This window comes from Lipotes vexillifer, unplaced genomic scaffold (genome assembly GCF_000442215.2).
Source record: "Lipotes vexillifer unplaced genomic scaffold, Lipotes_vexillifer_v1.1 scaffold1480, whole genome shotgun sequence".
In the NCBI taxonomy this organism is placed as follows: Eukaryota; Metazoa; Chordata; class Mammalia; order Artiodactyla; family Lipotidae; genus Lipotes; species Lipotes vexillifer.
In genome coordinates, this window is record NW_006769709.1 from 3,907 (window position 1) to 26,755 (window position 22,849).

The 22,849-nt window shown below is 37.5% G+C and overlaps 1 protein-coding gene across 1 annotated transcript in view; it reads left to right on the plus strand.

The window, feature by feature from the left end:
• LOC103089199 (dimethylaniline monooxygenase [N-oxide-forming] 5) overlaps positions 1-22,849 on the plus strand; it is a 28,418-nt gene that overhangs the window by 327 nt on the left and 5,242 nt on the right. The window contains exons 2-6 of the mRNA XM_007445872.1: positions 9,801-9,989; positions 11,929-12,091; positions 13,658-13,800; positions 16,570-16,769; positions 19,934-20,286. Coding sequence (XP_007445934.1) covers positions 9,801-9,989; positions 11,929-12,091; positions 13,658-13,800; positions 16,570-16,769; positions 19,934-20,286 — 1,048 coding nt within the window. The remainder of the gene's footprint in view (positions 1-9,800; positions 9,990-11,928; positions 12,092-13,657; positions 13,801-16,569; positions 16,770-19,933; positions 20,287-22,849) is intronic.

Here is a 22,849-nt window from a genome sequence, read left to right on the forward strand (position 1 = left end):
GGGATGCAGGTATCACTCGTTTTTTCATTTACTGATGTCTGTGAAAATGGCACAGAGATCATTTTCATTTACAGATCTTCCTTGATTTACAATGAGGTTACATCTTGATAAGCCCATCGTAAATTGAAAATATTCTGTTACAAATGTGTTTAATACACCTAACCTACCTAACACCATAGCTAAGCCTAGCCTACCTTAAACGTGCTCAAAACACGTTAGCCTACAGTCAGGCAAAATCATCTCACACAAAGCCTATTTTATAATAAAGTGTCGAATAGCTCATGTAATTTATTGAATGCTGTATTGAACATGAAAAACAGAATGGTTGTTTGGGTGTAGAATGGTTGTAAGTCTACCAGTTGTTTACCCTCCTGATCCTTCCAGCTGACTGGAAGCTGCCACTGCCCAGCATCACCGGAGTATGTTACAAAATATCGCTAACCCAGGAAAAGATCAAAATTCAAAATTCGAAGTGTGGTTTCTATTGAATGTGTATCGCTTTTGAACCATTGTAAAGTCAAAAAATCACAAGCTGGGCACTGTCTGTAATGAGTTTTGCTGCTATCCAGAAAAGGGTAACAATCTTGGTGGGAGGGTGTAGCAGAATGGCACACATGTAAAGTGGCTGATCTTGGTCTGCGTTCATCGGTAAGTGATCTAGAATACTGCTTACAACCCCTTCCAGGAATCCCCCTTTTCTGTCTCTTCTAACCTTACTGTTTTTTTTCTTTTCTTTCTTATCTTCCTTCCTTCATTGTTTCCTTCCTTCTTTACTTTAAACAATTCTCTAATGATTCTAGTGCTTGAATAGGATATAAAATCTGGCTGCCTTCCTTGCTTGGCACTTTTCCTTCACTTGAGAAATCAAAGCAGTAGTCCCGTCTTCAGAGAAGGGCAGAGGGCACCTGCAACTGGGTTTTCTTGTCCTTGTACAGACTCAGTTTTAAAGTTGAGTTGTTTTAATATGCACACCGAGCCCTGCAACTTGTTACTAACAGTTAAGGTATCTTCTTACTTAAATGATAGTTAAGCTTATTATATGTCAAAGAATATCACCCTCCTTAACTGATCTCCAAAGCAACATCCATTGGGTTTGCTTTTCAACTCACTTTTTAAGCCAGTGTTTTAAGTGTATTAAGGTGTCCAGATTTGTTTCATATTTCACAAAACGAACACGGTGTTGGCCAGCTACTTAAAAGTGGTTTCATTCATTCATAGCATTCCTTAGTAGAACAGCAGTACAGTTGTTTTGCATCTGGGCTCCGTCTTGGGGACTAACTCTATTTGACAATCGTCCTTATTCAGATCTAGGGTGGATACTCCTTAGCACACCACCCAACCACCCATGCCTCGGTCATAATCAGTCTTGGGCATGGCTGAAAAGACTGTTAATTAATATTTTGTAATCAATAGAAAATTTTACTTTTGAAATCCAGCCACAGTATAGTGTAGAGGTTAAGAGCACGTCTGGGTTCAAATACTACTGTGACCTTGGGGAAAACCATTAAACCTCTCTGTACCTCTGTGTTGTCATCTTTAAGAAGGAGATAATACTGGCACCCACTTCATAGAGTTATTGCGGGGATTAAGTGAATGAATACTTATGTCATCACTAATAACAGTGGCACAATAATTGCTAAACATCAGTTATCATTCAGTAGGCCTAGAGTGTGGCCCACACATTTGGTGTCTGGTAAGCATCCTAGCCAGGTCTGGTAACTACTGATCAGGCATGAAATTAGTGAAGGGTCCACCATCCTATCTGATTATCAGGTTTTATTTCCAAAGTGGTTTAAACTTTCTCTCTGTTAAAGACCCAATTTGGAGTTTTTTCTGATTATACTCTTGGCAAAATTTCAGCACCTTATAAACTGCTTTCTTGAAAATAAATAAGCTATATTTCATCATAATGCTCTGACTGCTGTTAAGACAGACCACATCTGTGTCTATTACATTATATATAACATGCATATATTTTACATATATTATAAATGCACACACAAACACCACTATATTTCTAGAGCCACGGGGGATGCCTGGCATATATTAGGCACCAAATATATTTACATTTTATAAATGAAGCCTAGAGAAGCAAAATATCCTGGGTGGCTGCTTAGAATGCTTGTGAAATAGAGACCTTCATTCTCACATACTCCACAGTTACACAGTTGTGGAGCCTGTGGTATTATAAACATCCATTAATTGCAGATTAAACGTTTTACATGCTGATGCTGGTTTCCTTAAGAATTGCCTCTGAGATCTGCTTTTCTGTGACTCCCTTGCTTGTTATTTGGAGTCTTCCTCTCCCCCATCCTACCCCCCTTAAATTTTCTGTAATTCATTGGGGGTTTCATATATAGGATCGTCCCAAGCACTTTGGAATTCCACCATTGCTACCAGGTGTCCAGTAAGCCATTGGCAACTCAGGGCTTCCATTTTCTCTTTCTTGTAACAGGTTTCAGGGACTCAGTATAAATTTCTTTCTTCTTGATCTCCTCATTAATGTTAGACCAGACTGATGGTGAAAAGTCAGTAGTAATGTGAGACATATCACTTTAATTTTCATACTGCAATATTACTTTATGAACGAAATAGCTTAAAATGATAAATCCCTTATGAAATGCTGAGGTTTTAATAAGCATGTATTGCTGGAAAATAATTTTTAATATTCTTTAGTCAATCTGAATTTTAAAAATCCTTAAAGCATACCAAAGCAGTGCTTCTCCAACTTTAATGTGCACATGAATCACTGGAGCTTTTGCTGAAGTGTACATTCCGATTCATTAATCTGGGGTGGTGCCAAGATTCTATATTTCAGGTAAAGCCCCAGGTGATGTTGATGCTGCTGATCTGATAACTACAGTTCACGTAGTGAGGTACTAAACTGTATATGTGATACAAAGGTACCATATGGATATAATATAATGTAAAATGGGCATATTTAGAACATTTTAATTTAAAATATGAAATTGAGTAATAAACACCCTTAGATGAACAGGTGTTTTTAATTCTTAAATATATCAACCCCCCCCCCCAAAGACAACTGAATGGATACAAAAATACTTACAAGAGGGTAACTGTAGAGCAGTGGCTGTCAGCTTTCGCTGCAACACTGAACAATCACTTGGGGAACTTTAACAAACTTTAACAAATCAGTCCATCCAGATTCTGGTTTTATTGGCCTGGGTGCCAATAAACATCTCCACTAGCTATTTCTAATGCGCAGCCAACATGGAAACCTTTGCCCTTCAGCTTTTACCCCAGCTTTCCCAGGAGATAAATGAGGATGACATTGCATCTTTAAAACAAAATCGGTAACAGTTCATTGAACAAACATTTCTGAAGCTCAGACTGTGTTAGATGGTGTGGAGATACAGAGTTATACAACCTCCTGCCACTGCCCTCAGGCATTCTGCAGTTTAGCTAAGGATGTATGGAGAAAGGACTTCTGAGGATAAACTCTGGTGCCCTGAGCTTTCCGGGGCCACCACACGACCTCTTACCAGCAGATCTCAACCTTGTCTACACATTAGAGAAGAAGCAATTAAAACAGGGTCTCTGGGAGTAAGGACCAGGCATTAGTATTTTAGAGTTCCCCAGATGTGTCCAGTGTGAAGACAACGCTGAGAACAACAGTCCTAAGACAGCTTCTGTCCCACGGGATTCTGAGAGTCTGTCAAAGGAACAGAAGCTCCACACTGTTCTCACTCCTCCCACTGATGGGGAGTCATTTTTCTCCTTTATTCTGCCCTTACTATTGCCTCCAATCCCTTCAGCTCCAATTACACTACCCTATGTCCCTGGTTCTCTCTTTTCTCATATGAATTTCCTACTCAATGTGAGCCATATGCTTAGGCAGGAAATAGAATCAAGATACATCTCTAGAGGGCAGATTATTCGCCGATGGTAGGAAATACTAAAATGCAGGAGCAGAAGCTTCTTTTTCCACTCACTGACCCAGTACTGCTCTGCCCTCACTCTCTTTTATAAAGCAGTGAGTTGACAGTGATGAACCCCACCTAGGATACAATCAGGTATTTAGAAGGGCTTGAAGGTTTTTGTTGACGCACAATAACACTTTGTTTTCTTAGTTGCTTGAAAAAGAATACAAATATATGATTATTGTCACAGGGGTAAGATCTGTGATTCATTTAGCTCAGTCATCCCAACACACCTGCTGTGGAAAGCATGGCTCTACTCCTTGTACTAAACTTTGAACCCTTGGAAAACAGGGACAGACTTGTATTTTTTAGCAATAATATAGTGTTTTTATTACAGAGGGACTTTAGAAATATCTACTGAATGAATGAATGAAGTCAAATTTAATAGTTAGGAATGTGTCTACCCCTGCCCCCTCAAACATCTTGGTTCCAAAAGGACCCTACCACTCATTAATTTAATTTTTTTTTTAAAAAAACGTGCTATATACAAACAACATGTTTAAATAAACTTTGAATTTTAGAACTGTGTTAGATTTACAGAATTATTAGGAAGATAGTACAGAGTTCCCATATACCCCATGCCCAGATATTATTAACATCTTACATTAGTACGATACATTTTTCCTAATTAATGAATCAGTATTGATACATTATTATTAATTGAAGTCCATGTTTTATTCAGATTTACTTAGGTTTTTTCCTAACGGCCATTTCCTGTTCCAGGTGTTCCCATCCTGAACACCACAATGCATGTAGTTGTCATGTCTCCTTAGGCTCCTCTTGGTTGTGACAATTTCTCAGACTTTCCTTGTTTTTGATGACCCTGACAGTTTTGAGGATTACTGGTTAGGTATTTTATAGAATGTCCCTCAACTGGGACTTTGCCTGATGTTTTCATCATGGTTAGACTGGAGTTATGAATTTTGGGGAGGAAGACCTTAGAGGTAAAGTGCTATTCTTATCACATCATATCAATGGTACATACTATCAAACTTATCACAGTTGATTGATGCTAACCTTGCCGACCTGGCTTGAGATGGTGTTTATCAAGATTTGCCACTGTAAAGTTGCTCTTTTTTTTCTCCCTTGTCATACTATACTCTTTGGAAGAAAGTCACTATGCACAGTCCACACTTAAGGTCAAAGTTGGCTATTCTAAACCTCTTTTCTTTCCACATAAATTTTAGAATCAGTTTGTCAATATCTACAAAATAGCTAGCTGGGATGTTGATTGGGATTGCATTGAATCTACAAATAATGTTGGGAAAACTGACATCTTAATGATACTGAGTCTTCCAATCTATGAGCACAGCATATCTTTCCATTTATTTATATGTTTGATTTTCTTCTTCTGTGTTTTATGGTATCTGAATATAAGTCTCATACATATTTTGTTAGATTTTTCCTAAGCACTTAATTTGGGGGGTGTTATTATAAATGGTACTGTATTTCAAAGTCCAGTTTTTCATTTCTGGTATATAGGAAAGTAAATGACTTTTGTATATTAACCTTGTATCCTGCAACACTACTATAATTGCTTATTAGTTTCAGGAATTTTTTTTTAATTTTTTGGGATTTTCTACCTAGACAGTCATATCATCTGTGAATAAAAATCATTTTATTTATTCCTTCCAAGGCTGTATACTTTTATTTCCTTTTCTTATCTTATTACATTAGTTAGCATTTCTAGTACAGTGTTGAATAGAAGTGGTAAGAGAGGCTGTCCTTAACTTGTTCTCAATTTTATGGGGAAATTGTCCATTTTCTCGCTATGAAGTACGCTGTTAGCTGCACGTATTTTGTAGATGTTCTTTATCAAATTGAAGATATTTCCCTCTATTCCTATTTTGCTGAAGGTTTTTAACATGAAGGTGTAGTATAAACAACATTTCTACAAAAATAAAATAAAAGATCATACCTTCTTAATAAATCAATTTGTTTTTCCTACTTTCAAGTTTTATTGATTTAAAATAAATAAAATATACTCGTATAACAGGGCAGGGATTATACAATGTGTAATTATATAAATATGGGTAGACATAGGTATACAGTTGCCCTAGGCATACATAATATTATATACTCGGTGATTAGAATGTGACTTGCATTTTGTCATATTACTTTTTCCACTTAAAGTTATATCATAGGCCATTTTCAATGTTTCTACACAGATTTCAAAATCATAGTTTTAAGTATCTCCAAATTCAATCTCTATAATTCACTCATTAATTCATTTCAAAGCATTTATTAAACATCCACTATATATGAGGTAGTGTTTTGATGATAGAGCTACAAAAAATAAGACACAAATCCTACTTTTGGGTACCTCATAGTCATAGAAACAAATGCAGAACATCGTGTGTTCTAAGTTGCCTTGATGGCAATATAAGCGGAGAGCTTTGGCAGCTTGGAGGTTGAATGGGGCATTTAACTCAGTGGAGAGGACAAGAAATACTTCTCCAAAGAAGTGACATTTGATGTAACTCTTGAATGATAGATAGGAATTTTCCAAATGAAGAAGCTGTACTGTAGTGTTACAAAAGTTTAAAGTTGTGAAAGAGTCTGGAATGTTTCAACAACAATTTAATGACTCAGAAGCTTGAAGTTAACTGAGAGCACTAAATGAAGATAAAAAGGTAGATTGGGATAGATTGTGAAATATGCTGAGTTTCAAAATAAGAAATTTGCTTTTCCAAATGGAATCATTAGAGCCCATTAAGCAGTGGGGTGACAGGATCTGCTTTGAATTTAGCAGGATACTTAAGGAGTGGTGTGGAAGGTAAATTCTGAATCATATTGAGATACCATAATTTACTAAAATCTTTTCATATTGGGGGAGGGGGGCATTTTAAGTGGTTTCTAATTAATAGATATTTTAAATACTATAAAATGAATATATGCATTTGGTTTTATATTATTTTGCAACTTTCCTTACAACAAATTTTTGTGAATAAGATTAAAATATCTTATTCAACTGTTTTTAAATGAACTTTGATGTATTTCATTAGTTTGTTATGCATTATGTAAATTTACTTCCTTTTTCTATATGTACCTTTCTCAATATAATTCAACATACATCTATGAAATATCTACTAACTGCTATTTATAATTTTATATGCTGTAGGAAAGATCATGAATACAAGTAAAGGGGCCTACAATCTAGTTGGGGAGATAAGGAATAGACTATAAGACATTATGGAGGTCTTTGAATCCTAAGCTGAAAAATATACACTAGAGAAAATGGGGCAGTATCCAAAATTTTAATTAGGACAGAGATACAACCAGACACTAGAAAGAACACTTTGGTTGAAATAGGTAGGATAGATTGGAAGAGACTTGTAAAAACACCATTAGCAGCCAAAGGGAATGAGATCTTGAAGTATGGGGCAGAGAAATGGGAATGATCAATTCAGGATTCTGAAACTGAAAAATTCTTCTCTAAATATGGGAGGAAAACCATCTCTAATGTGGGCAAAGCCAGTGAACACTCTCCTTTGTGGCCATTTAATGTTCAATAATAGCCAGCATCCAAATATCTATTTCTGGAATAAAAAGAGAAGAGGGGGTCCAAATTGGTTAAGGTAATTTTCCATAATCAAAACAATTTTTAAAAAATATAATAGAGTTGAAAAGTCATGGTTTGTGATATCTCAGTGACAGGCTAATATAACAATCTGGGTAGATACTGCTTTATTTTATGTGGTCACTACAACAACCCCATGAGGTAGTTAGTAGAAGTTTTTGAGGAAGCAAAGAAGATAACCTTGATGGGGAAAGAACAGTGAACCTGGGGTTTGATATCAGCTAGAGCAATGCTTCTCTGCTTTCAGATGCATCTGAAACACTTGAGGATCTTGTTAAAAGGCAGATTCCGATTCAGTAGGTCTGGGATGGGGCCTAAGATTCTGCATTTCTAACAATCTTCCAAGTGATGCCCCTGCTGCTAGTCCACAGATCCTACTTTAGGTGGCAAGGATCTGGAGCAGTGGTTCTCAAAATTACAGTGAATTTTGTTGGGCATTAAATAGTTCTGAGACCAATTCCAATGTGTCTGTGTGTGTGTGCGTGGCTGGCGGTTGGTCCCCAGACATCAGCAAACAATTCTCAAACACTAGCAAGATGTCCAAGAATTCAACTCAATTCTGATGCTTATCTAACCAGAGACAGCGTCAGATTCCACAGATTGAGGGCTCAGTCCCTCAACCCCACTTCAGACACCAGTCATAAGCCCTGGTTATTACCTGGGCTTCTGAACAACCACCTACAGATTGGAGGTTCCAACGACCCCCTCCTTGGATTTGGACTTCAGATGCCAGTCTCAAGTCCAGGTTGTTTGTTACCTATACTTCTGACCAACTGACTATAAATCAGAAATTCCCATGACCACCCCCACCCCCACCCCTTGGGTTTGATTAATTTGCTCACAGAACACAGGAAACCCCTTTACTCACTAGGTTACCGGTTTGTTATAAAAGAATATAATTTAGGAACAGGCAAATGAAAGAGATACATAGGGAAAAGGACACTGAGCTTCCATGCCCTCTCCAGGCACACCGCTCTCCCCTAATCTCTTTGGTTCACCAACCTGGAAGCTCCCTGAACCCCATTCTTTTAGGTTATTACAGAGGCTTCATGACATAGGCATGATTGATGAAATCACTGGGCATTGGCTATTGATTCAACTTCCAGCCCCTGTCGCCTCCCCAGAGGTCAGGGGATAGGCAACTGAAAGTTACAACCCTCTAATTACAGGGTTTGCTCCATTGGTAACCAGCCCCCATCCTTAGTTGCTTTCTAAAAGTCAGCATATTAACATAACAAAGGGCAATTTTTATCACTCTCAACACTTAGGATATTAGGAGAGTTTTGGGAGCTCTGAGCTAGGAACTGTGGAGAAAGACCAAATATATATGAGAAATATATTTTGACCATCTGGATGACCAAATATATATTTCCGATAAATCACAATATTGCAGGCATTTAGCTTATTTCATTTTTATGTTATAAATAATGCTATCATTAACATCCTTTAACATAAATCTTTGTCTACAATGCTAAATCTTTCTTTAAAAGGCTAAGTTGCAAGGGTTTCATATTCTTGTCACATTGCTGTCCAGAAAACATTGTACTAAGATCTCATTTCACCTCATTTTCGCTAACACTGAGTAATTGTCTTTTAAATTAGTAAAAACGAGGTAAAATGGGAACACATAGTGGACAGAATGTAAGTTAGTACAGTGTTTCCTGGAGAACAATGTGGCAAGTGTATGAAACTCTTGAAACTTCCCTAGGCTTTGAAATATATATACTATTTAAAAGACTATTACTCAGATGGGCAGTTCTCACTTGGAGTCTTATGTCATGGCAATCAGGTGACAGTTGGGACGGACGTGTGCTATGACCTCACTGCTCACATATTTAGAACGTCAGCTGGGATGACTAGACCTTCTGGGGGCTGGCTGCACATCTCAAACATGCTCTTCACGTGGCTAGCTCAGGCTTCCTCACAGGATGGTGGTCTCAGGGTAGCTGGACTTCTTACGTGGCTGCTGACTTCCACCAGAGTAAGCTTTCTAAGAGACTCAGGCAGAAACTGCAAGACTACTTATCACTTAGTCTTGGAAGCCGTTCAGTATCATTCCAACTGCATGCTGTTGGTCAAAAGCAAGCCATGAAGACAGCTTAGATTCAAGGGGAAGAGACTGCACGAGGGCACAAATACTGGGAGATGTGAAGGATTGTGGGGAGGGGACATTTTTAAATTGGCATTTCTTTCAGAAAACTTTTTCAAATGTTTGTTGGCTGTTTATAAACCATGACCTTAATTCTCAAATTGCTATGAATGCTTTTTATTTACTGCAGGAAGAACCTGAAGAAGGAAGGGCCAGTATTTACAAGTCAGTGATCATCAACACTTCTAAGGAGATGATGTGCTTCAGTGACTATCCTGTCCCAGATCACTATCCTAACTTCATGCACAACTCCCAGATCCTGGAGTATTTCAGGATGTATGCCAAAGAATTTGACCTTCTAAAGTACATTCGATTTAAGGTAGGGAATTTTGTGGATATCTCTGTGTTCGGAGTTTCAAGTAAATGAATAACTGTTCTCATTTACCAGTGCTTATGTATAGGTTGGTTTGATATACTCATGTATCTATCCTATCCAGACAGATTCTACTCTATGTCTTCTCTATGTCTGAAAATATTCATAGAAAGGTCCCTCTTCTATATATTTTGACTGCAGATCCAGGAAGCCACCTTCATTTCATTGCCTTCATTCTATAGCATTTGATTACAATAAAACAATGAAGGGAACTGACAGGCATGGGAACTTTAAAACCTTCTGTTTCCACAACTTGCTGCTTAGCCCTTTTATACTTTCTGAAGTATTTTCCAGTGCATTATTTATGTGATCACAACAACCCAGTGAAGTAGGTTTTGAAAAGTTATGAGGAAGCAAATAAGTTAACTCTGGTGTAGAGGGAGGAACCCTGAATTGGGAAGCAAAAACTTGAGTTCTAGTCTTTGCTCTACCACTAATCAACTTGTGACTTCAGACAAGTAAGTTCCTCAACGCCGATGTGTCTTAAGTTTATTTGTAAAACAAGATTATTGTACTAGATCACTTCACTGGTTCCTTCCTGCTCTAAAGTCTTCTGTGATATTCCTATCATCCTAAACCATGACCATAAAAGAATCAATACTTCTGACAGCTGGCAAAAAGCCCAAGTCTTCTACCTTCTGATCATTCTACTAAATCATGACTCTTTCTCTTTAACGACAAAATTAAAATGGCAATATCCAGTGACGACTTCCAAAGTCAGTCATTTACAGCCTAGTGGTCCTTCTCTTCACTTCTTTAAATGCTTATTGAAGAGGTTTGTTACCATACTAAACAGTGAAGACACAAAAACAAAAAAAATTAGTGATTTCACAGTCTAGTTATAGAGATAGAAAAATGAAGAGAAATTTCATTGTAAACATAATTATAAAAATGAAGAGTTAGTGATAAATGCCACTGAAATCTATACACTGCAGCTCAGAGGAGGGACACAGCCCATCAGAGCATGAGGCATCAGACACCAGGGAAGTTTTCTTAGAGGAGATAATACCAAGCTAAATGTTGAAGGGTGAGTTTCTCCAAATGAAGAAAGAGTAAAAGGATTATTCAGGCAGAAGCACCAGCCTGTGTAAAAGTAAGAACATGATAGAGAGGAACTATAAGTAGTATAGGATGTCTCAGGTATACAAGAGGGGTATCTCTATTAGTCAACCAAGACATTATGGTCATAAACCCTAGAAGCACAGGAACACATTTTTAATGTTTCCTTAAGCTGGGTAGAGTAACCTATATTTATCATTATTTTTTAAAGCTAAAAATTGTGCCACTGACTATCCCACCTCACACCTTCTTTCTTTATAGTTACTTGTGAAATGGGCATTTATGGGAGTCAGAGAGGTTCATTTACATAAAATATGAGTCACTGAGATGTTTTTCTACTCTGTTAGGAAAGGGAGCCCTCTAGCTCAGTCACAAATTTAAGGTCAGACAGTGAGAACAGGACTTGAGGTAAGAAGGCATCAGAGGGTCTCAGGATGTCTCGGGGTATGGGGAGGAATAGGCATTTAGTGCATGGAGTGTCTCAGAAGCACAAGAGAAGCCCAAACTTTATTCAAGTATCACATTGCCCTAGGTATGGTCCAAGAGAACTAGTAACTTGCACTTTTCTAGAATCAGTGGAGAGTGCAACATTAGTCTGCCAACTCTGTTTTATTTAGCTTGCCTCATGGAAGTTTTCTCACTCTGACCACAGCCCCAAACAAAAAAGTTCTGATTTGTGGAGTACGAAAATCAAATACCCCTGCATGAGGCCTCTTATGTGGTATCAGCCCTTTGTTTACCCTCTGCAAGGAAAGTCCTGTCAGGGAAGATGTCCACTATATAGGCTGTGGTTATAGTGCCCTGTGGCTACCCCTTTTCTTTTCAGACCACCGTGTGCAGTGTGAAGAAGCAGCCTGATTTCTCCACTTCAGGCCAATGGGAGGTGGTCACGGAATCTGAAGGGAAGAAGGAGGTGAATGTCTTCGATGGAGTTATGGTTTGCACTGGCCATCACACCAATGCTCACTTACCCTTGGAAAGCTTCCCTGGTAAGTAGCCTACAAGGAAGGAAGACACTTGGACTATGCCTGTGACCTGATCCCTAAAGAATGGGAGGAATGTTGCCTGAGTGATCCCTAACTTGGGATGAAATAAGGCTTATCCTAATTCTGCATATTCTTCTGAAAGATGTTGGGGTAACTTGTATTAATGCTATTTAGGAGGTAGAGATAACAGTAATTTGGGGGACTAGAGAAAAATTAGAAGGCTCTATGTTTACTTTTACAATAATTTTAGTTTTTTTAAGGATAAAAAGTTGATCTGCATTAGATTGAATTAGGCCTTTTATCTTTTTAAATTTTTATTGGAGAATAGTTGATTTAAAATGTTGTGTTAGTTTCTGCTGTACAGCAAAGTGAATTAGTTATACATATACATATATCCACTCTTTTTTAGATTCTTTTCTCATATAGCTCATTACAGAGTACTAAGAAGAGTTCCCTGTGCTATACAGTAGGTACTTATTAGTTATCTATTTTATATATAGTAGTGTGTGTATATGTTAATCCCAGTCTACCAGTATAGGCGTCCCCCCCCACCTTTCCCCCCTGGTAACCATAAGTTTGTTTTCTACATCTGTGAGTCTATTTCTGTTTTGTAAATAAGTTCATTTGTACCGTTTTTTAAGATTCCATATATAAGCGATATCATATATTTGTCTTTCTCTGACTTACTTCACTCAGTATGACAATCTCTAGGTCCATCCATGTTGCTGCAAATGACATTATTTTGTTCTTTTTTATGGCTGAGTAATATTCCATTGTATATATTTACCATATCTTCTTCAACCTGAATGAGGGCTTTTTTAGCAATCGAGGGAAAAAAAAGAAATATTGAGTTTCTAAGGAAGAAAATAAAGCTTAAAGAAAGAGCTTAATTACAGTCTTTGACCTGGATTTTCATTTTTGGGGGAAAAAAGCACTCTATGTATACTTTAGAGTATATAAGAACATATATACTCCAATTGGAATGGAAGTAGGTATTTATAGATGATGAAAAGAGGGGGTGGGGGATGGGCAAAATAGGTGAAGAGGATTAAGAGATACAAGCTACCAGTTATAAAATAAATCAGTCACAGGGTTGTAATATACAGCACAAGGAATATAGTCAAAATACTGTAATATTGTAATAACTTTATAATAATCTATAATAACTTGCATAATCTATATAAATATCAAGTTACTATGTTGTACATCAGAAACTGATATAATATTATGTCAACTATACTTCAATTAAAAAAAAATAAACAGGATGAAAATACAAAAGAGAATGGAGGTTTTCTGAAGCAGTTTAGATCTGTGAGTCCACAGGTCTAAAATACTAACAGATCCTGAATTAAGCAGACTACTTATAATAAGGAAATCACAAGGTTCCACTCTGAGGCTATGGGAAAAGAAAACAGGCAAAAATATTCAGAAAGGCAAGAATGCACCTGAGTAAAAGGAGAACATACAGAGAATATATGCATAAACTCTACACACTGCAAAAAAGTGAATGATTTAACAAATGATATCAAACAAGCCATCACCCAGTAATAATTTCCCCTTCTCTTGCAGGAATTGAGAAGTTCAAAGGACAGTACTTCCATAGTCGAGATTATAAGAATCCAGAGAGCTTCACTGGAAAGAGAGTCATTATAATTGGCATTGGGAATTCTGGAGGCGATCTAGCTGTGGAAATTAGCCACACAGCCAAGCAGGTTTGAATTAGTAAATTATTTACTTTGCTTCACCAAGGAAGCTGCAGGTGGACCCAGCAGAGTGCATGGATAGCTGCACACAGCCCATCAGTGCCAATGGCAAATGCAGGGGGCTTGGTTTCACTGCCTCAGTTGGCAACATTTTGACTGATGATGTGATGGAACCAAGGTTACAAGTTAGATTCCCATCATTCATTTGGCCTCACACTAAGGAATTTGGTCATGACCACAAACTGTGCTCATAATCTCACTCAGCTGTCTCTTCAGAGTGTGCCTCTGGCTCTGAAGAAGACGAAGTGATTGCTGGGAGAGCTTGTTAGAATGCAGCATTCAGAGTGTGGATCACCTGTTGGCCAGCAGAAGTGATATGCTCTTATCTGAAGGAAAGTGTACTCAATCATTGAAAGATTTTCACTCATAGGATGTTGGAGGAATTTTCCTCTTCACTCTTCATCACTCCCCAAATGGAAAAAAGAAGTCTAATCCTTCTAGAGACAACATGGGTATCAGTATGAAAAGCATCCACATTGTAGCACATGCAAGCAGCTCTCCCCAGCCTTTGCATCCCATTAGGTAACACAGAATAACATTCACACTAAAGCAGTTTCTATGTCCTTGCGTTTTTTGGTTTGTTTGTTTTATTTTTTGTATGATAGATTTTGAACTCGGAAGAAAGTATCTTCATTACAAATTCCTAGAAAAAGACAATATTGATATATTTTGTTATTCATATATTTATTGAATCACAACTTTATTGGCAATACATAAATGCCTGGTTGTCCTTCAGTAACTTTAATTAAGCTGTGCTTCTCCACAAATTGTTTTAAAATTATTATTATTATTATTATTATTTAGGGTTGTCATTTATTTTTATTTATTTTTTTAACATCTTTATTGGAGTATAATTGCTTTATAGTGGTGTGTTAGTTTCTGCTGTATAACAAAGTGAATCAGCTATACGTATACATATATCCCCATAACTCCTCCCTCTTGTGTGTCCCTCCCTCCCACCCTCCCTATCCCACCCCAAATAGAAGTTTAATGCCACAACTTTGTGAAATGAACTTTACCCACAAACTCCATTTAATAACACTTCTTCTCAGGTCTATCCCCATCTATCACCACAAAACTAATTTTATATATTACTCCATGAATTAATTCAACAAGCATTTATTAGGAAATAGGTATATAAACAATAAAGGGTAAAAATGTGTGTGGGTGCTATGATAAAAGAATGTACAAGGTATGTGGTGGAGACTGAAGGCATGAGCTTTCTTTAATACCATTGGCTTGTTAAATGGTCAGTTGTAGAGGAGATGGGCCTTACAAGCACTGAGGAATTGTAAATTGCCAAAGAACAAGGCAGGAAGAGTGGGTGGAGGTAAGGTGGTTGTGTCTGAGAAAGCTTTGTGACCTTTGTATTACTGACACTGTTTTATACATAAAGAACTTTTTAACTGAAGCTCTGAGCATTTACATTACTCATAACCTATATTTAAAACGTTATACACGCTGCACACAAAACCATTTGGTTTCTAAGACTACACACAGGCTCTTTTAACAGTGACATGTAAAAGTGCTTATTTATGATAGCAGTTAAGGTCACCATGGGTGAGAATATATGTATGAAGTACATGATTATCCGTCTGTAGACAGGTCACCTTTTAACATGAGGGCTTAGACAAGAGACCATAAAACAATGCACTTATATAGCTTACAACCCTGGAAACTATCTCCAGTGAGTTTTATAATATAGAGAAAGTGATGCTTTTGCCAGGTAGTTGAATACCAAACTTTTATTACATGGACTTTAGCCAGCAGATAACACAGAAAGACAGACCAGTTCCCTGTTGTGCTACTTGCAATTTTCAGTTTTTCCCTTAAATAAATGATGAAACATTACTTAAGCACAGGCTTCGGAGTCAGTTAGACTTAGGTTGGAAATTCAGCTCTATCATTTAGTAGCTATATGATGTCAGGCAAGTTATTCATCCTCTCCATGCTTCTCATCCATAAAATGGACATAACAATACCTACCTCAAGAGGTTGTTGTACTGATCAAATAAAAATATAGATAAAGGACCTAGTACAGTGACTTACAGGTTACAATTCTCAATAAAAGGAAGTGATGCTGATGATAGGTTGGGGACTAAAGGATGTATATGCTCTACCTCCCACCTTGGAGAAAACACATTTGGAAAGATAAAAGACAAGAATATATAATATTAAATATCAATATAAATGATAAGTTTTTTCTAATACTGCAAACAATGTCAAAGGCAAAAAAAAAGACAGAAGAGTTCAGATCAAATGATGCCCAGTTGCTTTCAGCTTTACTGTTCCACGACTTTAAATGAGTTGGACAGGTGACAGGTGCTAGAGAAGTTCAGAAGATGGAGAGAAAATTATCAGCCAGAACAGTCAGTGGTATCTTCATGGAGGAGGGAGACTTGATCTGGGTCGTAAAAATGAATAGGCTTTGGAGCATGAAGGGGATAGGGGGCTTTTCAGGGAGGCATAATGACATTAAACAGAAATGCACTGGTAGTTCAGAGCAAGACACAGTCTTGGTCAGTGACTACACCAATTTAATTGTAAGCTTAGTGTTTGAGAAGAAAATGGCAGGAAATTTCAAAATATATATATTACCAGGGAATAAAAAGTCAGACTAATGAGTTTGAAGTTCATCTTGAAGAAACTGGGTTCCCATTCCTTCAGAGAAATGAGTCAGAGAATGGCAAAAACAAACATTTTTTCCCCATGCCTCAGGTTTTCCTCAGCACCAGAAGAGGGGCTTGGATCTTCAATCGTGTTGGAGACTATGGATATCCTGTTGATGTGTTATTCTCTTCTCGATTTAAATATTTTATGAAGAAGATTTGTGGTCAATCATTAGCAAATATATTTTTGGAAAAAAAGATGAACCAAAGGTTTGATCATGAAATGTTTGGCCTGAAGCCTAAACACAGGTATGTTCCCAGGCTGGGAGGTGGGCAGTAACAGCCAAGGCAAAGAATAAGGACTGTTCACATAGGCTAATAGTAGGGTTACCTCTATGTTTACATTAAGCAAGTCCACAGAATCTGAGATTAGATTTCTACCTTTCCCCCACAGAAGTCCAAGATCTACTGGTCTGTAATTTTCAGGCTATAATTCTCCTTGGCATTAACCATTTTATCATTCCCCGAGGTACCAGTTCTTTTTACATGATGCCCAATAGCAACAACAAAATGGTAGTAGCGGGCAATGCATCATTCATTCATTCATCCAACAAACAACTGAGCATCTGTTATGAGCCAAGCATTATACTGGCATGAGAATACTGAGACTAAAGACCTAATAGTAATAGTAATACTAATAATAACACTGTACCTTTTTGAGGACTTAATATAAGACAAGCACGGTTTTAAATGAGTTACACGCATTATCTCATTTAATCCTCAGAACAGCCCTATAGGTTGGTACTATTTTGATCTCCATTTTGCAGATATAAAAACTGACACTTAGAGAAATGTATACCAGATTGCCCAAGATCACACAAGTAATAAATGACAGACTTGATAAATGGATATTTCCTTTAATACTCTAACAAGAAGATAGACAATAGAATATGATAAAGAAATGCATGGGGTGCTATGAGAGTATGAAGGATAGGAGTTCTCACACAGCCTAGAAGGTAGACTGTGACAGCATTTCTAGAAGCTGATTTTAAATGCTGTTTTCCCCTCCAGCTTTTAATTTTTTTAATGTTTAGATTTACTTGCTATAAAATAGTAAGTACAATGAGCACCCATATACCCTTCACTTAGATTATTAATGGTTTACTATATTTGCTTTTTCCCTCTCCCTCTCTCTGGAGATAGATAGATCCATACATGTATAGCATCCATATATATATACATGTATTCATACATTTTGTTTTCTGAACCAGTCGAGAGTAAGTTGCAGCCAATAAGACACTTTACCCTACATTCTTTAGCATATATTGCCTAAGAAAAAGGGCATTCTTCTACATAAACATAATTATCACACTTAGTAAATTTAACATTGATAAAATACCATTATCTAATATATTGCATATTCAAATTTCTCAAATTGTTTCAATAATATTGAAGCTTATTTATTTATTTTTTTGGCCACACTGTATTGCTTAAAGTTTGGAGTCCTAACACTGGAATGCCAGGGAATTTCCTGTAGCTTTTATAGTTTTAAATCCAGGGTCCTGTCAGGTATTACACCATTGCATTTAGTTGTCATACCTCTTTAATCTCTCTTAATCTTAAATAAATCTCCATTTTCTTGACATGGATTTTTGTTTTTTCTAAGAATTGAAGCCATTTGTTTTGCATAAAGTCTCTAAATTTGGACTTTCATAGTTGTTCTTCCTCTATTTTATTTAGGTTAAACAATTTTGGTGTGAATATTCATAGGTTATGTTGTGCCTTCTTGGTGGATCACATCAGGAGCCATATGATAAGCAGTTTATTGCATATTAATGATGTAAAATTTGACAACTTGGATTAGGTGGTCTACCAGGTTTCTTTTTTGTAAAGATTTTTTTTCCTTTGAAACTAACCAGTGGGGTGATACTTTGAGACTGTGTTCCCCAAACTTTCAGCCATTTATTTCACCCAATTATGGAAACTGTAGCATCCATAACTTTGGTGATCACAAAATAAATTGAGGATTTATGGAATAAGAGATAGTCAAACAAACAGGGTAAGGAAGTAGCATTCTAATTATAAATACAAGGTCTTGGAATAGCAAAAAATACGTTATGCTCTGAGACCTGCACATAGTTTGGTTTGGCTGGACTACAGGCAAAGATGGAAGAGTGACTGAGTATATCTGCCGGTTCACTGGGCAGATATATGCAAATGTTTGTATGCTCTGCTAAATAAAAAGTTTAGAATGAAGACAGCCCAGAGCCACTGAAAGATTTTAAGCAGGTGAGTGACACAATAATAAATACATTTTGGAACAATCTCTCCAAAAATTATGTAGAAGATAGACTGAAAGGGGATGGAGCAGGAGGCCCTAGAGACAGCTGTAATGGCCCAGGTGAAACAGCATAAGTAAAACTATTCTGGGGGTGTTAAGAGGAGAAAGCATGGCCTTGGTGACCAGATGTAAGACTCACAGTTTTGTGGCTTGGGCAACAATGTGGATGGTGGTACTGTTAGTGAACAGGAGTAAGTTTGGAGAGAAAGATGAAATAATTAGGTTGGAATGAGAACAAAATCTGTACCTAAAGGTTTGTGTCAAAGAATTACAAAATGCAGCAAACCAGTAATACTGTTTAAACATACCTTGTTCCTAAGAAGAGGCCAGCTCTGTCTGAACATGATGGGCTGAGGATTCTCAGAGCCTGTTAACACAGGATCCAAGGATTCACACTGCTTTTAGAAAGGTCCAAGATTCTGCACCTTATCCTATGTTATTTCAAGAAAACACTACTTACCATGCCTAGAGTATCTCAAGGGAGTTCATAAAAAACCATTTGATATAAATCCTAAAATCCTAGGCTGTGTGACCTTGGGCAAGCCACTTAACTTCTTCAGACCTCAGTTTCCTCGTCTATAAGACCTGGATAGTGACAACTGTCCTGCCTCCTTTGGTGGGTTTACGTGAGACTCAAACACATTAATGTAAAAACAGTTTATAACTGTAAGTCACTATACACATGTAATTTATTATACCTTTTGGAAAATGATGGTCCAAGACTAGCTCTTGGGCCTTTGAAGCGGAAAAGAGACTCAACAGAATGCTGATAGTCCAGTTCTGCAGATTTCTTGACATATGGGTAGAAGCTACTAGACTGTGGCCTTATCATATCACTGAGAGCATTATTAGTCCTTGAGAAACCATGCATGTACTTATCAAATAAAATAATTCTTCCCTCACTTCTCCAACAGCTTCTCTTTCAATGCCATCCAGGGTCCAACTTTTACTCTGAGATCCTTATCTTTATCAAGCTGGTATACCTTAGACCTTTCCCAAATTTCATGAATAAAGGGAGACTATATGGCATATTGATTAACCACCTCAATCAAAGTAGAATTTTACTTACATGGTAATGATCTCTCTCTCTCATGATCTCTCTTGATTTCTCCTTCTTTATCATCATTCACAGAGCTCTGAGTCAGCATCCAACGATAAATGACTTTCTGCCAAATTGTATAATTTCTGGCTTGGTGAAGGTGAAATCAAACGTGAAGGAATTCACAGAGACAGCGGCCATATTTGAGGATGGCTCCAGGGAAGATGACATTGATGCTGTTATCTTTGCTACAGGCTATAGCTTTGCCTTTCCTTTTCTTGAAGATTCTGTCAAAGTAGTCAAAAACAAGATATCTCTGTATAAAAAGGTCTTCCCTCCTAACCTAGAAAAGCCAACTCTTGCAATCATAGGCTTGATCCAGCCCTTGGGTGCCATTATGCCCATTTCAGAGCTCCAAGGACGCTGGGTCACTCAAGTATTTAAAGGTAAGTGACCATGAAAGATGACTACCTAATTACTTAGTGGTTTGTTTAATTATGTTTATGTTCTTGCTTATAAATAGCTGAGACAGTATGTATGATTGTAACAGTGCCTGGCACAAAATTAGTGCTCAATAATTAATTTTTGAGGGAATATAAAGTAGTAATTTATAACCATGGACATAAAACAGAATCTACTAGGATGTCTTCCAAAAATAGGCCTGCTTTGCCTGGTGGTGTTTATTTAATAAGTCTCGAGAAGGGCTTACATAAAATTGTTGAGAAAATGTTCCCCAGGTGATTCAAACGTGCACTCCAGATTAAAATCCACTCATCTAGATTTCAGACAACTGATACATATTTGTGAAGCAAAAGAATTTAATCTTCTTTCATTATAGTTAGAGAAAGTCACATATAGAAGTGCTGTGATTTCATTGTAGACAAAAATTAAGAGCTGGTTAAGGACTAGTCCAGAATGAAGAAGATTCAGCCACTCAAAGTCTTACCTTCCCCCCTTTATATTCCCTCTTTCAGAAAGTTTTGGCTAGGAGAACATGAGAAAAAATTTTGGGGTTTGGGATAGCAGGCTCAATATGAATCAGCAGAATGATGTGGCTTCCAAAAGACTTAACTATATCTGGCATCATTAAAAAATTATAATGTCCTGGAATTCACAACTGTTCTTCCCTGAGCTGGTGAGACCACACCCACCGACATTTAAAAAATGAATCTGGAGTACATTAAAAGGAGAGAGACAAGAGTGGTTAAGGGGTTTGAAAATGTGCCATTTGAAGTACAACTAAAGGAGCTGGAGAGGTTTGGCCTGGAGAGGATAAGATTTAGGGGAGATATGGAAGTTCCCTTCAGATACCTGAAGAGATGCCCCATGGCAGAAGGTTTTATATATTTGCTTAGTATCACTTCAAAGGGTTGAACCAGAAGCAAGGAGTGAAATTCTGAGAGTTTGCACAATATCAGCTTAACATTAAAAATAAACGTTGACCAGGCCAGTATGGAGGAGATTCAAGCCTCAGAATAGGGAGAAATCAAATGACTTTTAAGGTTCCTTCTGACAAAGAAGTTCTTTGATTCTATGGTTACTATAATAAAATTTGCTACCATTACTAATGTTTAATTAAAACTATTCAAAGTTCTTGTTGAGGGACTTCCCTGGTGGTCCAGTGGCTAAGACTCCGCATCCCCAATGCAGGGGGCCTGGGTTTGATCTCTGGTCAGGGAACTAGATCCCACGTGCCTCAACTAAAGATCATGCATGCCACAAAGAGGATCTTGAGTGCCACAACTAAGACCCGGCGCTGCCAAATAAATATCTTTTTAAAACGTTCTTATTAAAATTACAGATTCTTCTTCCCTAGTGAAGATCTTCATGGTAGCAGAGAAAAAAGAAGCAATGATGTTAGAGTTGGTAGATAAAAAACTTTTCCAAATTTCCCCAAAGTTCTTTCATTTCTTTCTTTTTTTCTTTTTTTAATTTTTTGGCTGTGCCATGTGGCATGTGGGAATCATAGTTCCCCAACCAGGGATCGAACCCATGCCCACTGCAGTGGAAGCGTGGAATCTTAACCACTGGACTGCCAGGGAACTTACAAAGTTCTTTCATTTCTTAATTCCTTTTAATTCTATCCAGTAGATCATGTACTCCTTAAGCACTGGACCAGCAATCCAATGCAAGTAACCCATTAAGTTGGCTTAATTCCAGTCATTTAAAGTGGATCTTTTAATTGGGTCAATAAAGTAAGAGGAAAAAGTTACTTTAAAATAGGCAACAGCATCTTAGTACACTTGGAACAAAAACGAGACTCTTTTCCAGGACCAAGTGAACCATTGAGAGGATTAGGGCAAATGAGTATTTGGAAGATTCTGCATTATGACTGTGGGATTAGGGGATTTTAGGGGAAATGCACAAAAAGCTCAGTTTCCTCTGCTAGCAAATCTTAGTTAGTGCTAATTCCTCTAGCTTTCTTCTTAACACTTGGAAGGAAGGAATCATCAGAGAATCCCTATAACTTTATCAAATTTCCAAAAGGAACCCTGAGTTTTTTGTTCTACTGTCTGCCTACCAAATCCTTGCCTTTCTCAGCCCAGAATTCTACCTTCACTGTGCCAATTTTAAGACCATTCTTTCACACCTGCCCTACTCAGCCTGTCCTCTTCCCTGGCCTGTCCTTTCCTCACCAAGCCACATTTCCCTACTTCCTTTGTCCTCTAGAATTACTATTCTCTTGTCAAGAAAATATTCCACCCTTTTATAGAACACTGAACCCACTTGCTTGCCTTGACAGAAATCTAGTTTTCTTTTGTCGCATTTGTAGCCCTCTCAAGAGCCCTTGCAAGTGTTCCACTTTCATTTAGTAACTTTCTTCCCTTGAAAACCATATGAAATGATACCAATTCTCTGGATCACAAGGAAGCATTATGTCATAGCATGGCATTCAAGTTCCTCCACAAATTGGATACAGGCTGCTTTTCAGGCCCATCTTTTGCAGGTCTTTACCATCCATCCTACAATCTTCTAGATGCACTGAATGACTTACCCACTATGCAGCAA